This window comes from Equus quagga, unplaced genomic scaffold (genome assembly GCF_021613505.1).
Source record: "Equus quagga isolate Etosha38 unplaced genomic scaffold, UCLA_HA_Equagga_1.0 146_RagTag, whole genome shotgun sequence".
Taxonomy (NCBI): domain Eukaryota; kingdom Metazoa; phylum Chordata; class Mammalia; order Perissodactyla; family Equidae; genus Equus; species Equus quagga.
Genome location: NW_025796728.1, coordinates 2,493,209 through 2,510,363, shown reverse-complemented (window position 1 = coordinate 2,510,363; position 17,155 = coordinate 2,493,209). Strand labels below are relative to the sequence as shown.

Genomic DNA, 17,155 nt, shown 5'->3' with positions numbered 1-17,155 from the left:
TAAATTAACGCCTTCCTCTGCCAAATAACAATGTTGTTTTCTGGACGGCCTCTCAGCATCAATGACTTAGGTTCTCTTAGCTTACGCTTCGTTGTCGACAACTTCTAGGGCTGGTGACCCGACCCCTAGGCTTGCCGACGTGTCAGTCTGAGCCCCAATCTCAGAGCATGGCACTGGGTTTCCTGTATGCAGTCTGAGGCGTACAGATGTTTGTATGACGGACAATGCCTGCAGCATTCGAAGCCTTTAGAACAGCCCATTTCTGATGAAGGGACAAGAAGTGTGTTGATTCTGAAAAAGTGCATTTCGAAATCAGGGAGAGGATGGACTGTTGTACAAAAAACGGGAATTTGTTCTTCACCAGAGGATTTGCTGGAAATGAAGACGCAGCAATTCTTTATCCAGTTTCCAGCTGGAGGAAACAGCTAGCAAGAGAAGTCCCAGTCCAAGTTCGGCGCCGACTGGGCTCCTGCAGAAAGCCGCTGTGAGCGGGCGAGACAAGTGGGAAACCCGGACGCGCCGCCACGGGCTGACTCCCCTACTCCGTGCAGCGGGATCCAAGCTGCCCCAACGGCGCTTCCTCTTCTCGGTTCTTCAGGGAACACTTCGCGTGCTTTGTTTCAGACGCCGACCCATCTTTCTCGGTTGGTTTGCAGCTCCACCAATCCTGCCCGCGACGGGGCGGGGCTTGAGGGTCAAGGTGGGCCAATTCCCCAGCCTCGCCTCTACACGCGCTTTCGGACCCCCGAGGATGAGTGACAGCAGCCGGGTCCAACCAGCTACTCGAGAGCGTGGCCTCCGCCAGGGGCGTTACGGGGACGAGGGGCCGGGACCAATCGCATTAGACCTCAGGGGGCGGGGCCCCTTTGCCAGCTCCAGACCGGCGCTCTCCGCACTCCTTTAGTCAAATGAGAGTCGCGGAGGGGCGGTCCCTCAACCGAGGTTCAGCCAATGGAGGAGGCGAGGTGGGCGGGCCGGGGGTGCCTGGCGGCGAGTCCTCAGCTCCCAGCCGAGGTGCGGCGAGCCGGTGGGGGGACCGCGAGGCGAGCGCGGGAGCCTGGGCGGCGAGCGGGGTGTGAGCTGCCCGAAAATGCACTCGGATGCCGCCGCTGTCAGTGAGTAACAGAGAGCGAGCGGGCCGGGGCCGGGCGGCTGCCAACACTCTCCACTGGGCTCCCGCAGTCCCCGCCCCGCGCCTCCTGTCCCAAAACGCGCCGGGAGCCCCTGCCCGGGAGCCACCCCTTCCCCTCCCGGGGCCGGGGCGGGCGGTGACGCTGCGGGCGGCGCGGGGCGGGGGCGGGCCGTGGGGGAGGGGGCCGGCCTGCCGGGGGAGGGCGGAGGTGAGGGGGGTGGGGACTGGCTCCATTTCAGTGTTGGGGGCAGGGGAGGCGGGACGTGCGATGAAGGGCCGGGACCGGAGTGTCTGGGGTGAATGGAGGTGGAGGCGGCGGCGGGCGGCTGGCTAGCGGGCAGGGCCGGGGGGGGGGCGGTGGCACCGGCACGGAGGAGAGAAGCAGGGAGCGAGCGAGCGGGGCGCAGGGGTGAGGATTTCCTAGGGGCTGAGTGGTGCGGGCGGCTCGGTGAGAAAGGCGGGTGAGTGCGAGGGGAGCGCGGGGGCGGGGACAATGGGAAGAAGGGCTGGATGGCGGGGGTGGGGGGAACAATGAGGTGGGGGAATGGGGGCAGCGGCCGAGCGGGGCAGGAGGGCAGGCAAGGAGATGAGGGCTGATGTAACGGGAGAGCGAGATGGTGGGAGGGATTGGGGTGTGATGGGATAGTTGGGGAGTCCGGCGGGCGGGAGGGGCTTGGGCAGGGTGGTGGGGTAACTGGGAGCGGTGAGAGGGGGCAGACGTCGGGGTAATAGGATGGAGCAGGTGTTGGGAAGATAGGGTAATTGGGAGTAAGAGGAGAGGGAGGAGGGGAGGGTTTGGGGTGACAGGATGGGGGCAGGGGTAGAGGAGGTGCGGTGCGGGTGAAGAGCTAGTTGGAGGAAGGGGAGGTTGGGAGGGGCTGGGGCAGAGGGAGAACTGTCATGTCCAGATTCGGTCAGCGCGGGGCTGGCGGGGAAGGTGTCAGACTATGTGTTTCTGGGAGGTGTGGCCCCCTCCCCGATCAAGGCAGGGTCCCTGGAGCGGGGAGCCCTGAGCTTCGGGATGCGGGGAGAGGAGTGGGCGGGGCTGAGCTGGAGAGGGGGAGGTGCCCCGAGGTTGGCGCTGGCCGCGGTTCCCCCCGAGCGGCGGGAAGCGAGGTTAGCACTGGCGCGGGCTCTGGCTGCGGGGCTGGGAGGCGGGGCAGGAGCGCGGGTTGCCGCGGCGGGAGCCGGAGGGGTCGGGCCCTGGAGGCCAGGTCGGGGGCTTTGCGCAGGGGAGGTGTCGGGGTCCCTGGCGGTCCGTGGGTTTGGCAGTCTGTGACGCAGTTGTCTAATTTCTGGTCGCCAGGTGTGGAGGCTGGTGCCTCGGGACCCGCTTCCCTGCAGGGAACACCGGGCGGGAGCCCCAGCGCAGCGCCTGGTGGGGCACGACTTCTCCCAGGCGTGCAGGAAGGGTGCTTTAGGGGTATCCTTTAGGGTCTGGCTCCAGTCGCCGGGTGTGAAGGGGAAAGGTAGTCCCGCGGATTTCTGGGACTTGTAGTCCGGGCCGCGGTTGGGTTGGGTGCACGTGGGTAACTGTGGAAACGAGTCCCAGAATGCAGCGCGGCGCTCGGAGCCTCCCTGCTCTGCTGCCTCGTGCTTTATTCCCGGCAGACTGGAGCGCGCTCTCGGGAGGCGCTCCTGTACCTTGGGATCGGAGAGGTTTAGTAGACCACCTTGTGTCAACGGGAGGGGGAGAACCAAGCCAAGTGCAGTCCTTTCACACTAGAGTTCTTGAACCCCTAATTGATTATTTCCCCCTGCATTTGGTGGCCTTATTTGTAGGGTAAATGCTTAGTCTTGAACCATCTAGCACATAGTTTGTGGGAAAAACATTCAAGATGTCCACAATCTAAAGCAGCATTTAGAATAGTGTATTTATTGTGGCATCTAGTGTATGTAAACCCTAGGTTAAAAGGTTCGGTTTTATAGAAATCAGGGAACGCAGTGGAGACACATGTAACCCTTGTGAAGGTAATATAAATTATGTTTGTATTTCTTGGACTGTTTGGATTGCCCAAGAGTAAGGGGACTTTTTGAAGAAAGATGGTCTTGAAATGAATTGAGTGATGGATACAGCTTAATGACTTTTAGGTGGAAATGGTTTCATTCACCAAGCCAGTATGAAGATGTGAAGATGAGTAAAGGTGATATATGATGTCCCGTTTTCAAAGAAGCATGCAAAGCAAATGAGATTAGAGGAGCGTAAACTCAGTGGAGGACCTTTAGAGGTTTCCGTGTGTTTTTGTATTTTGTTTTTAGCTGCGGCCTATAGTTTTTTCTCTCTGCCTCTTTAATGTTAGAGACGGTCCTCTCGGTCTGTAGAGTCCCCAGTGTGACATCCTTTGCTGGTTCCCTTTACCATTTGTATGTGATGACTCCCAAATCTGTAAGGTAGAGGGCCATAAGACTAGCTCAGAGATGACAGATTATTTTTCTGTGATGTGTAAGGGATTATGAAACTATAGATAGCATAGTCATTAGAAGAATATAATGATCCTAATGGTAAAAATTTTACCAGAAAGCCCTAAGATTTGGAAACCTTGTGGTATGGTTACAAGTATACTGAATTTGCTTACCTGATTGAATGATGATTCTCTTCTTAATAGCTGAGAAATTGAGCAATGTGTGTTTTTTTCGGGAAATGATCAGTCTTCTATTTTACTTAAGCTTGTGGTGAAATATCCAGGAAACCCTTTGTGATATGTAAATATGTGCTATGAACATGTTTTTTTAAAATGTGCCTTTAATCCTGGAATTTGCTCTTGTGAAGGGTAGTGTATGAGGTTGAAAAAAAGAGTTGTAATCATCTTTAGGCTGCTGTTTTTAAGGAAAGTATTAGGCTAGTCATTTCTTTCCCTTTTTCTTTTTTCTGTTACATCCCCAAAGGACTCTTTACACATACACAGCCCCCACCCCCAGCTTCCCAAACCCTAGTTTTCTATATATCATCACCTTACACTTTCTGCTCTGGTATTTAGGTTCCTCTTTGATTTTTGGCCTCTGGGGAAGTCCTTTATTTTCTTGTGAACTTAGCTATGCATTGAAACAGATGTTTCTTACACTTTACCTAGAATTTTTTGACTCTTATATTGGGAAGGATTTTTAGGTTATCTTGGCTATAACATTGTCAGAAAAGAAAGTCTCCCTCATTTTCTCCACCTTAGAGGACTTCTGTACATTTGCTCTTTTCTTCTATTCATGCCTCCAAGAGTGACTCTTCTAACACTTGATCACATTTTTGCAAATGTTATTTATTATATCCTTTCCTGTTGTCATCATTACCTGCTCCCAGCAGCTCTTATTAGCTTATTGCTTTCTTCCTGACTACTAATACATGTTTGCATTATTTTCATCTCAGTAATAATAGTCTTGTTAACTCAGCACTGTAAAAATCAACCTGTCAGAAGCTGACCTCATGATGACCTCTGTTGTATCAGGATGCCTCTGAAAAGTAAAAATACTCAACAAATGGCTCAAGTAATAGAGCTTATGATTGTCTAGTAATAAGAAATCTAGAGATAGATGGTTCCAAGGTTGATGCAGTGTCTTAATGATGTCTTTTAAGAATCCAGACTCTTTGCATCCCTTTCTTTCTCTATTCTTAGTATTTTGGCTCATCAAAAGCCTCAGGCTCATTGCCTCCTGTTTGCAATATGGTTGCTGCAGCACCAGACATCATGCCTGTGTAAGAAGGGCAGGGAAGAATGTTTCCTTACAACTCCCCCTTAACAGAGAGGAGTCTTTTCCACAAGGTCACCTTGGACACTTCCCCTTCTCTCTCATTGGGTAGAACTGATCTCATGCTAGTACTAGTTGTGAGGGAGGCTGAGAAAGTGAAAGTCTGACATTTTTTAGCTTCTCTTGTGGAATGTGGCCTTTACTAGGGTGGAAGAAGGGTAAGGAGAATGAATGCTCTGGGCTGGCAGCCTACAGGTTATCTCTCTGAACCAGCTACTTTGTTCAGCTGTCTCTGGCCTGGTCTCAATCTTTTTATCTGTTGATTTATTTTCTGCTTCATTCTAAAATAATTGGAGGTGACTACATATAGATAAAATCCTTTCAAGAGAAGCAAAATAAACTATGGATTTATAGGCTGCACATAAGTGCTTGCCATATGTTAGAAATAGGCCATATATTTGGTTCTGAGCTTCCTAGGAGCCAAAACAAAGAGGAAAACAAGACCAATTAATTTTATTCATTTGGTTAATGAAACTGCAGTTCATTTAGTAACCCAAGCTGGAAGCCTAGACATTTCTCATGCTCTCCTTCTCTGGTGGGGAGTGAGAGTCCATCTCTTCCCAGGCCTATCCTCTCTTTCCCATACCTGTTGCCATTGCCCTAGGTCTGATCCATTCTTTCTTACATTCTAATCACCAGTAATCCTTTTACCAGGCTCAGCCTCCTGTAACTTGATCTTCTCTGTCACCAGTTGAATTATCTTTGTCCTTATGATTTCCCTACCCAGAAACCTCCAGGACTCCCAGTTGCTTACTGAAATGCAGACTCCTCAGAACCAGGGGTTGAACCACCTTCTGTAATGTGAGCTCAGTCTCCTTCCTGTGGACTGCGCCTCCTCGCCCATCGCCTTCACTGCAGCTTCCGTGGAACTTTTCTTTATTGAGTTCCCATTCCCTCTCGAGTGGACCCTCTCTCCCACCATTGAATCTCCAAAGCACTGTTCACTTCTCGTCTCAGTTTTATCTTACGTAGCGATACGTGCTTGTTTACTTATTTATCCCCTCCCCAATTTTGGATTGTTACCCCCTTGACATCTGGCACTGTGCCTTACTTAGTATCCACTTCATGGTCTGGCATGATGCCTTGCTTAGGTCCTCAAGTATATATTGAATTGGACTTAAATGGTCAACTCTTGAATATTTAGTGAATTATCTGGAAAATTTCAATTCTTCCTCCTTCTATCCAGCATGCTTTTCTGAGTTGTCTTTCATTATTTTGTCTAGATTTTTCTTCAGCAAATGCAAACTTTCCCTTATTCATTTTCTGCTTTTTTTGACAAAGTCAGCTATATGCAAACCAATCTAAATAATATTTCTTTTTAAATACATGCAGATACCAGTTTTGAAAAATGTGTATGGCATGGAGAAATTCTCAAGGAGAGAGTAAAATGCTGGCGATGTGCTGTGGGACCAGGAGTCTGTGTGAAAGTGCATGTGTCCGTTTCAGATCTGGAGTGTAACAGTCCTATGTGGAGAAGGCTTGACAGCTCTGACCTTGAGGGGCCTGGAGTATTTCTGTTTCTCTCCTCTTTTTGTTTTATGACTAGATTCTGGTCCTAAGGGTTTATTTCTTAATATTAACAATACATTGAGATCGCTGAAAAGCGTTCTTTATTTAGAAAGTAAGCTCTGTTAGTTGGAGGTGAATTTTCTGAGAATCTGACATTAACGCTGATGTCTTTTTGTAGTTGGTCAGCATGAATTAGTGTTGCTAGCTTTTCGCAGCTTGTTCTTTCTTATTCTGATATTCGGTTTAAAAGAAGTACCTCTTGAGAATTCTTGTAAGCAGAACATACATTTAAAAATATGTTTTAAGTACAAAAAGGTCTTGGAGTACGTTTTAAATAGAATCATGTACTTTAACAATCATCGCAGGACTGTTTCAGATGTAAGCATCTTTTTTCCATAGTGTCCAGTATTCTAGCAGACCGGGTATCTGCTGCTTCAGATTTGAATTCTTTTTCTTTTAAATGGAAAATGCTGTTGAGTTATTTTCAATCTAGGAAGGTAGGCTTGTAGTTTTTGAAATTAATTAATATACTGAGTAAAACACTAAGTTAGATGAAAAAGACCTTCACCCTCGCCAAACAGCATTACCTCTGGGTATGATTCTTTTTAGTTCCATCTTTGAGGATTTTTTCCTGTGAATATTTTTTTGGGAAAACCTTTTGTTCCTTGCTGGCCTGTATCAGTGGTATTCACAGAGGTGTGTCATCCATTCATGTCTGCGGTTGGTGCCATCAGTCTTCAGGGCCCTGGCTCTTCCTCTCGTTGGGGAATTGCTGCCTTAGTGGGCAGAGCTGCGCAGACACACCCACCTCAGAGTGAATCTGAAGCTGGGGGCCAGTGATGGGAAGAAGCCGAAAGTGCCTGGAGGCCGTTTGGAGGGGATGAACAGTAGTGGCAGCTGTTTCTAGAGGCTGTGGAGGCTGCCACACTCCCAAGGGCCAGGCTGGTTCTGGCTGTGTCTGTGCATTGTACTCTGCTGTGTGCCCTTAGGCATTGTTTTGGTGATGTAGCCAATACATTTGTTTCTCTGGATTTCTTAAGAGATTCTATGCATTTTCCAATAGCCCTTTTAAAAAAAATCACTATTCTGGGCCAGCCCTGGTAGCCTAGTAAATAAGTTGGGCATGTTCCGCTTTGGCAGCCCAGGTTTGGTTCCTGGGCGCAGACTACACCACTTGTCTCTCTGTGGCCATGCTGTGGCAGTGGCTCACATACAAAAAGAGGAAGATTGGCAACAGATGTTAGCTCGGGGCAAATCTTCCTCAGCAAAAAGCAAAAAAAAAAAAAGTCACTATTCTGTTTAAATTAGCTAGTTGGTCTCTGATGCTTGCAGTTAAGAATTCTGACAGATTCGATATCCAGACCCATCACTGGTCAATGGGTGGCAGAGGCCCTTGTGGAGAAGAGCAGTGATCTGCCGTTGCACCCTGGCTGGACTCTGTTCAGAGTCCAAGTGTCCTGTGTCCTGGCCAGAGATGGACCAAAGAGCTGAAGGAGCGCACAGGCCATGTCAGTTGTGGGAGCTCCCTTTGCTGGTGGTCAGGCAGGACTCTGAGCCACCCCGCTGGATCTCACATGGGGCTCTTTACTGCTGTCTTTTCCTAATTACCTGTTTGTCCCCAAAAGAAAAAAAATCGAGAGCCGTGACGTTCAGGAGCTAGTGCTTGACTTCTTGTGTATCTTTTTGGATCTTACTTGAGGATATTAGCTATGGAAATAATATTTGTAGCTTTTTTTTAGTGGAATATTTGTTCAGCCAAAGTTCGTATCTGATAGTCCTAATTGCTTTTTAGTCAATTTTATTGAATATAATTTACATACTATAAAATTGTTCCTATTTTAAGCGTACAGTTTGATGAATTTTGATAAATATCAAACTGGTGTAACCACTACTAAAATTAAGATATAGAACATTTTTGTTACTCCAAAAAGTTCCCCTGTGCCCCCTCACTGTGCTTCTCTACCTCCCACCGTAGTTTTTGGCTTTTAATGTGTATCTTCTTTGGTTTCCTCCATGTTAGTTGATGATTTGTTGGTTTGCTGTTCATGGAGATGGTACAGTGTAAAAGGTATGATCAATCTCTCTCTCTCTCACCGAACTATTAAATCCAAAGAAAAGCTATCAGTGCTGTATAAATTATAAATCTGATAATTAGTACTTTACCACGGGGAACTGTCTAGAGTTAGATTTGTTCTCTTGAAAGGTTTTCCCCTGGATGGCTTTTCTTGCTTCTCTGTGGTCCAAAGACATACAATGCTGGGATTTGCTCCGTGGATGTGGTGATGTCTCTTATTTGTTATCTGGGACAGGTCGGGAGGCAGGAAACCATAGCAGTGAAGTGTGGTCAAAATATCTAGAGTCAAAATATCTGGGTTCAGATCCTTGCTCTGCCGTCTGTTAGCTGTGTGACCATGGATAAGTTACTCCACTTCTGTGTGTGCTTCAGAGTCCTCATGTAGAAGAACCTCCTGCAGGGTGTGAGTTGTTCAGGCAACAGTATTTATTAAGCACCTGCTGTATACCAGTCCCTGTTCCTCATCTTTTGTGAAGTTTTCATTCTAGTATGGGGGAGGAAGCAAATAGTAAACAGGTGAATCATGTGGAATGTCAGGTGCTGATAAGTTCTGTAGAGAAAAATAAAGCAGGGAAGGGGGAGAGGGAGTGGGAGCAGAGGATGTTGTAATTTTATGGCCTGATGAGCGGTGCCACGTCCGTGCCCAGGATCCGAACCAGCAAAACCCTGGCCCCGAAAGGGAGCGTGGGGACTTAACCACTGGGCCCCGGGCCAGCCTCGGGTGTTGTAATTTTAAACAGCATAGTCAGGGAAGGCCTCACTAAGAAGGTTTTACGCTAAGACCTGAGGGAGGTGAGGAGGCAGTCAATGCAGAGGGAACACAAATGCAGAGGCTCCGAGGGGGAGCAGGCCTGTATGTGAGGAACAGCAAAGACGCTGGTGTGCCTGGAGTGGAGGTGGGGGTTGCGCAGAGAGAAAGAAGTAGGCAAGAGCAGAAGTGATCCTGAGGATTAAATGAGATAGAACACATAAAGTGTTTAGGGAAGTGTTTGCCACTTTTCTGTTTTGTTGCTAATGATTACTGTGTAATGACAGTCTCCTCATTAGGCTTTAAAAGGAGACCCTCGAGTGGAAAAGAGGTTATAAGAAAGAAAACAACCAAGTGAGGCTTTTCCTCACTCAGCCATTCAGCAAACATTTGAGGTTTTTCTTGTTGCCAGGCACTGCTGTAACAAACATGACTCAGTGGGGGGCCTTGTGTTTAAGGACTTCCTTCCAGCAGCTTTAGTGGTGGAGGCCCACAAGTAACGGATGTCCAGGCGTGCTTTGGGAACAAATGGGGAGTCATCAAAATTAGACTTCAGGGAGGGGTTAGCAATTCCCATGTGGGTTCAGCTTTTGAAATTTTATTATGTGAAGAAGAGGGTCTGAGTGTGCTTGAGGGGTGCTTTCCAGGCAGAGGGACCAGCCTGGGTGAGAAGACAGGGCTGTGGCCGTAGAATGGCAGTTTGGGAGGCCAGAGGGGAGGGGGAGGGGCAGCCACATGGGGAAGGGCTGAAGAGAGGCACCAGGGAGAGGCACCGTGAGTGGGAAGAAATGAGAAGGAAAGAGAGAAGTCTGAGAAAGTGGGGTGCAGGGAGAGAGGAGGGGCTGACACACAAACAGTGATTATTCTGGGACTGCTCCAACTGCTTTGCCTGCAGTAACTCATTTACTCCTCTCAATCGCCCTCTGAAGTAGGTTATAGCTACTGTTATCATCCCCATTTTACAGATAAGGAAGCTGAGGTGCAGAAAGGTTAACTAACCTTCTCAAGGTCACACAGCTTGTGAGTGATGAATTGAGATTCTAAGTCCAGGGTCTAAGTGCCCCGCCATTGCCCGTGAAATAATCTTCAGCATTTTATTTATGCTTTTCATTTAATCCTTTTGGTAACCCTGCAGGTATATTGGAATTGCATATGTTGTCACTGGCCTATGAATGATGATGCGAGTGCCAGTTGATAGGATTATCTGCATTTTGCTTTTGGTTCCTTTCTTCTTGGAATTGGTCCCAGGGGATCGGGATCTAGGATGACTCTCTCCTTTCCCACCCCTCTTCTTACCCTCATTTCTGCCATCTTACAATGACAGTGGGCATTTAGAAACAGATTCCAACTGGGCAACTGATGGTGGCAAAGAAAAGTATTTCCATACTTTTTCTTAACTCACTAGTGACATAGTCATTTTTAGTCTTCTTAGATTTATTTTAAATAGACATGTATATTAAATGCTTTTTTTTTTCTCCCTAAAGCCCAAGTACATAGTGGTATATCCTACATGTACGTCATTCTAGCTCTTCTATGTGGGATGCCACCACAGCATGGCCTGATGAGCTGTGTGTAGGTCTGCACCCAGGATCTGAACCAGGGAACCCTGGCCGCTGAAGCAGAGCACGTGAACTTAACCACTCGGCCATGAGGTGGCCCCTTAAATGCTTTTTAAACACACATTTTTAATATTATTTTTTAAGTATAGGAGAGCTCAAACAACTTTGCAGAAAAACCAGAAAACATAAAACTTGCCTTTTAGTTGAGCTCCTAATGTAGTTTTTATGTAACATCTTTGAAATTGTTTTCTTGTCTTTTTCTGTAGTTGAGGGTGAGTCTTTTTCCCCTTTCTGCAGATGCCATTCCCACGGACCAAAATTAGATCAAGGATTATTTGTTCTTAATTAAACAGGAAGCTGAGGATAGTTGTACGTTCAAGTCCAGGCAACTGGCTACTGGAGTCAGTTTTAAAGACCTGACACCTTGTCATCCCTTCTGCTGTCTTTACTTTTTGATCTTCCCGGTTCAGTCTGTCCTAGTGTCTTCTTCGTTCTGATGATAATAGGCATTAGAATAATGATCCCTTATTGGTGCATCGTTGGGGCCAACTCTGTGCTCGGCGCTTAGCATCCCCATTTTACTTAATCCTCACAGTAGCCTTGTGAAAAGGGGCCTGCTACTTGGCTGTGCAGATGAGGACACTGAGGCTGGGTGAGGGTGGGTAACGGGCAGGGCCACTCAGCTGGGACGCCACAGAGCTGGGACTCTGACCCAGGGCTTTCTGATGCCAGAGCTGCACTCTTTAACCCAAATCTGGGCTCTTGTAACATTAGTGAGATTAAAGGATGATTTTACTCTGAACTGCCGAGTGGATCTGTGTTCTTCAGTGGGTAGGGTGGGGTGAAGGGAATGAATCTAGGGCCCTTTGTACCTTGTCACAGTTGGAGTGCAGCCTGCCCCGGTGTCCTGAAGTGGCTGACTCCTTTGAGATGGCACCCGCAGCCCCAGCAGTGCGGTGGATGACGGGTGCTAGGTGGCACGCCGGCTCTCTTGGGTTTCTCCTCCCAGCCTCTTTTATGCGTCCTGTGCGAGTTAGGAGGAAAAAGCCAGCAGCCATATGCTTGGATGGCTTTAACTTTGGATCTCGTGCTCGGTGAACGGTGAAAACGCTGAGTCACCTGCAGTGACCTGCTTCCCACCCCTTATCAGTTTTCCCTTTTCTGCCTCACCTTTTTGGCTTTTGTGCCTTGTAAATAGCAAGTATTTACAGATGGGGAGAATGATGTTAACACCTTCCTTCCTCCCTGCTACTTTGTTTCTTTTCATTTTTGCCTGGCTTCTCTGCCTTGAAAAGCCTGGCTCTGGGTCTTTTTCTCACGTGCTGATGGAGTACTGGTGAGTGCGTCGGATTCCTGTCTGCTCTGTGCTGAGGTTCTTCCAGGAGAGGCTTGGGGGCACAGGATGGGCATTGAGTCAGGGTGGGAATGGGACTCCCCTGTCTGGTTGCACATTAGGAGCATCTGGGCTGCTTGAGAAAAGCTCGACTACCCCCATTTTCATTTGATTGATCTGGATTGGTGCCCTGGCACTGGCATTTTTTCAGGCTCCTCAGGTGACTCTGATGTGCAGCCACTGGATTAGTTTTAAATAGGTTAATTTGTGAGCTGGGTTCAGTTAGGCTGTTGGGGAAGAGGGCTCAGAAGACGCAGCAGCTCTTCTATGGGCCCTGCGCTCAGCGAATAGCACAGACTGTTCCTGCTCACCGCGTCACGTCCTAGCCAGCGCTCAGGTTGTGCTTACTCGGGTGAGGCACTGTTCTAAGCACGTTGCAGCATCAACTCATTTAATCTTCACAGTATCCTTATGAGACAAGCACTGTTGTTACTCATTTTATAGAGAAAGAGATTCCTGCTTCTGACAGTGAGGGGCATGTAGTATGAAGCTGACCCACAATCCTAGCTTTTGGTTTCTCCTAGTTTTGTGGTGTAGAAAACTCATTTCAAACATTTGTGTTTTAATAATTTGGCCTTAAATGTGAATATATTTGTTTTTACAGATGAGAAATATACCTGTGCTATCTCATAAGTAAATGACTGTCAACTGGTATGCATAGGTGTAAACTGGTATTGTAGATCATTTAAAGCACTGCTGCTTTTTTTTGGTGAGGAAGATTGGCTCTGAGCTAACACCTGTAGCCAGTCTTTTTGCTTGAGGAAGGTTGTTGCTGAGCTAGTATCTGTGCCAATCTTCCTCTGTTTTGTATGTGTGATGCCACCACAGCATGGCTTGACGAGCGGTATGTAGGTCCATGCCCGGGATCTGTCCTGGTGAACCCCGGGCTGCCAAAGTGGAGTGCGTGAATTTAATGACTACACCACTGGGCCGGCCCGTAAAACACTACTTTTTATGATGTCAAAAAAAGTTCACTTCACTTTGTGGTAGATTTTATATTTCAAGTCATTTTGAGATAGAATTCATTTTTAATCACTTTTTTATTTAAAATTGCATTTCCTACTTTTCTTTTAAAATCACATGTACTGTGTATGTTTGAGCTCATATGTAGATCTATACTGACTTGTGGTCCGACCTGCTCTTTACACTCTGGCTACTGTAACCTTCCAGGATACTCAGCACATCTAGTATCAGCATTTTACACGTGCTCAAGTCTCATCATCATGAACCCTAAACTGGACATTCCCTCAACCCCAGGTGCACTTCTAGTCCCCCCATTCCAGTCAGACTTCTCGGACAAGTTGCTTTAGCTTGACTCAGCCTGTTCCCTCATCTCCTGCTGTATCCTTAGCTCGCTTCATTCTGACCTCAGTCCTGGCATCTCAGTCTTCGCCAAGGTTACGGAGTAACCTCCAGGATGCTAAATCTAGTGAGGACTTTTGAAGCATTCTTTCCCACGTTCGCCGGTCCCTGTCGTGTGTTAGGCTTGTGCTCTTCTAGGTGTTAGGATACGGTGGTGAACAAAGCAAAAGACGGTCCCTGTCCTCCTGGAGCTTGGGCTCTAGGAAGAGTGACAAAGGACAAAGATGTAAATATATAAAATACAATGTCAGCATCACAAAAGACCTCATGTTGTATGATTCCGTTGCTATAAAATGCCTAGAATAGGCAAATCTGTAGAGACAGAAAGTGGGTTAGTGGTTGCCTAGTGCTAAAGAGGCGAGGGGAGAAGTGGGGAGGTACACCTAATGGGGTGATAAAAATACTTTAAGATTAGGCTCTGGTGATGGTTGCACAGCTCTGTGACTTTACTAAAAACCGTTGAATTGTGCACTTTAAATGGGTGTATTGTATGGTATGTGAATTATATCTCAAGAAAGCTGTTAAAGAATGTCAGAAAGTGACGAGTACTATGCAAAAGTCTAAACTGTGTGGGGATGGAGGTGCTGCTTTGGATAGGGAAGTCGGAAGAGACCTCTGACGAGGTGACATTTGAGTAGATATTTCAGTGGAGTCAACTGTCAGGCCTTGGGAACATCAGAGGTCATCAAGGCAGAAGGTATATTAAATGCAGAAGCCCTGAGGTAGGAATTCACTTGAGTATTCAAGGAAGAGTGTGGCTGGAATGGAGTGAGCAAGGATAAAGGAATGAGATGACTTAGGTCAGATCATGTAGGGCCTTGTAAGGACTTGCTGAAGACTCAGATGTTTTTCTTTTATGCTGCAGTAACAAATCCAGAATCTGAGTGATTTGAAATCAAAAGTTGTGACATGCCCTCTGCAGGTTGGCAAGGGTCTCTGCTTGACGTCATTGACACGCTCACCCTCAGTCTATCTGAAACCCGTAGGAAAGAGGCCTCCTGTTTCTAGAAGGAAGGAGACAAGGCAAACCTAAAAAATGGCTCTCAACTACAGTACACTGTTGGCTTTAACAACAACACGTTTTTCTTTTTCCGTGTCACTGAATAAAGTTGGTGTTTCAGGATGGGCCGTGTAAGCCGTGGCTTAGAGAACCCCAAGTGTTCCATGCTGAATCCCACTGGAGAGGCCAGCCCTGCTCCACTGGATCCTGTTGTTCTCTCCCAGAAGCATTTACGATGAACGCTGATATTGATAACCTTTAGTTTTGTCCAATTTTCTTTCACCCTTTTGGCACTAACGTGGTCATTATTCTGTACCACCCTGCCAAGAGCCTTCACTGGTTTAGTTTATCATTCTCATTGTCATCAAAAAGTGTTTATGAAGTGCATGTCTGTGCATAGTGCTGCATTAAAACTTTTGTACCTGAGAGCATTGTTCACTGACTGGCCAACTGGGGTTCAGCTAATAATGAAATACTTTTATGACTCTTTAGTGAACAGAAGAAAGAAGTGTGCTTGCAATAGACATTGTGTTATTGATGGTATCTGTTCTGCACATCTTTTTTCTTTAAAAAAATTGGTAAATTGTTTTAGATTTAGCTGGTTTTATTACCTTAAAAAAATATTACTCTTAAGTTTGTGTGCTTGATTATTAACAGCTTTGGGTGGGAAATGCTGTTTTTTCCCTTTATGGAACAGGAAGATAGATCAGTTTTTGCTCTGATCAGAAATAAGCTACAATGGAGGATGGACTTTGGATTGGGAACGAGAAGATGTGACTTGTTCCCAGCTTGGCCCCAGCTAGCTGTCTGGTCCTGCTTGAGCTAATAAAACGAGGAGAATTGGACGAAAGGACCTGAAATGTTGAACTCCACTCTCTCATCTCCGGAAGGCGATCTTCGTGGTTTTTCCTTATAGCATAAGCACATAGATTTTATATAGAAGTTAGTTCTAAAGTCCATATGTAAGGTGAAAATCACCTATATTAAAAATAGCACTGGAGGGGCCGGCCCGGTGGGGCAGTGGTTAGTTCACACGTTCTGCTTCTTGGCGGCCTGGGATTTGCCGGTTTGGATCCTGGGTGTGGACTTGGCACTGCTTGGCAAAAGCCATGCTGTGGTAGGCATCCCAGGTATAAAGTAGGGGAAGATGGGCATGGATGTTAGCTCAGGGCCAGTCTTCCTCAGCAAAAAGAGGAGGATTGGCAGTAGTTAGCTCAGGGCTAATCTTCCTCAAAAAAAGCACTGGAAATACGTTCAGGAGGTGCCCGTTGGAGATGGTCTTGCATAAAACCAGCACAGGCAACTCTTCCTCCCGTAGTTGCAACCGATCTCTGGCTCTGGAGCTGAGCACCAGTTGAAGCAGCTGGTATGCATTTGGGGACCCTGTTTTATGAAAAATACGTCTTTAAATACTAGACTTACACAGTGTTGTGTGAGATACACAAAATGTGATTGGCACATGGAAGCTGAGACGGACCGAGTGACTGTGGGATTCATGTTGCCCGCCTCCTGCTCATTGAGTAGAAGGGAAGGCAGTCCAGGACGTTTGAAATTTCTTTTCTTCTCTCTCTCTCTCTTTTTTTTTTTTGCCGAGTGAGTGAAGTTGAATTTGTGTGAGTTAAAAGTGAGTATTCTACGATCCTGCTGTACTAGGATTTCTCCTCTCTGCTTTTATTGCCACAGTCTAACTTAAGGCCCTAATCACTTCCCAGTTGAGTCACTTCCAATAATCTTCATGAAGGGCCCCTCTAAATCCAGGCCACCCATTGTCTACGCCACACATTTGCCATAGAGGGATCTTTCTAAAAAACTGATGTACACACTTCCGTGGCCCCCAGAGTCACAGCAGTGCTTCTTGAACCTCTCCCAGCACTCTGCTGTGGCCGAGGGTGAGTGTGTTAGCTACTCTCAGGGTCCTGGAGCATAGTTGGGTGTGGTGAGCTTTCTTTAAAGTCTTGTACTATAACCATGTTTTTGTTTTTATGTAAAATTGTTGTAGGTGAATTACCATTGAGTAAAATTGGTGCTGCCTGAATTTGCCCTGTCTGTTTGTTGCATTTGCATGCCCTTGGGTGGCTCAACTGGAAATACAAGTCCTTAGGAGATTAAATCTCAACTCTTAAACAGGGTTCACAGATCCTTCATTTTCTGACCTTTGCCTTCTGTTTGCGTCTCCTCTTTTATCATGCTGCTTCTCACATTTGAAGATCTAATGGTGTGGATGCACTTGAAAAGCCTGAGTATGTCAAATTTAAGACTTGTGTCTTTGTGCTTGCATTCATTCATTCATTGTGGTGTTTACTGAGCACCTAATATGTGCCAGGCGTTGTTCCAGGTACTAGGGATATAGCAGTGGACAAGACCAAGTCCTGGCCTTCGTGAAACTTACATTCTAATGGGAGAGGAAGATGACAAACAAATATATAAAGAAAGGTAAAAGAAAAAGAAAGGTAAAGCAGGTGATAAAAAGTGAAGAGGAAGTTTTTGTTTGTTAGAGTGGTTCTGTAAGAAGGTGATATTGTCATGACAACCTGATGAAGTGTGAGAACAAGCCATGTTACCATGTTATTATTGGAAGGAAGAGGGCTCAACACAAAGACAACAGCATGTGCAAAGGCCCTGAGGTAGGAGTGTGCTTGG

General features: G+C 46.9%; 1 protein-coding gene across 8 annotated transcripts in view; it reads left to right on the top strand.

Moving 5' to 3' along the window:
* Nucleotides 1–995: 995 nt before the first annotated feature.
* Nucleotides 996–17,155, top strand: part of LOC124232987 (DCN1-like protein 4) — a 66,432-nt gene continuing 50,272 nt past the window's right edge. For 3 of the 8 annotated variants that reach the window (XM_046649974.1, XM_046649971.1, XM_046649973.1), the window contains exon 1: nt 1,395–1,428. In XM_046649974.1, coding sequence (XP_046505930.1) covers nt 1,401–1,428 — 28 coding nt within the window. In that variant the 5' untranslated portion in view covers nt 1,395–1,400. Of the gene's footprint in view, nt 1,116–1,394; nt 1,429–1,522; nt 1,542–2,228; nt 2,249–2,582; nt 2,602–17,155 lie in introns of those variants that run through there. The other 5 variants (XM_046649975.1, XM_046649972.1, XM_046649977.1 and 2 more) reach the window with 4 other exon arrangements.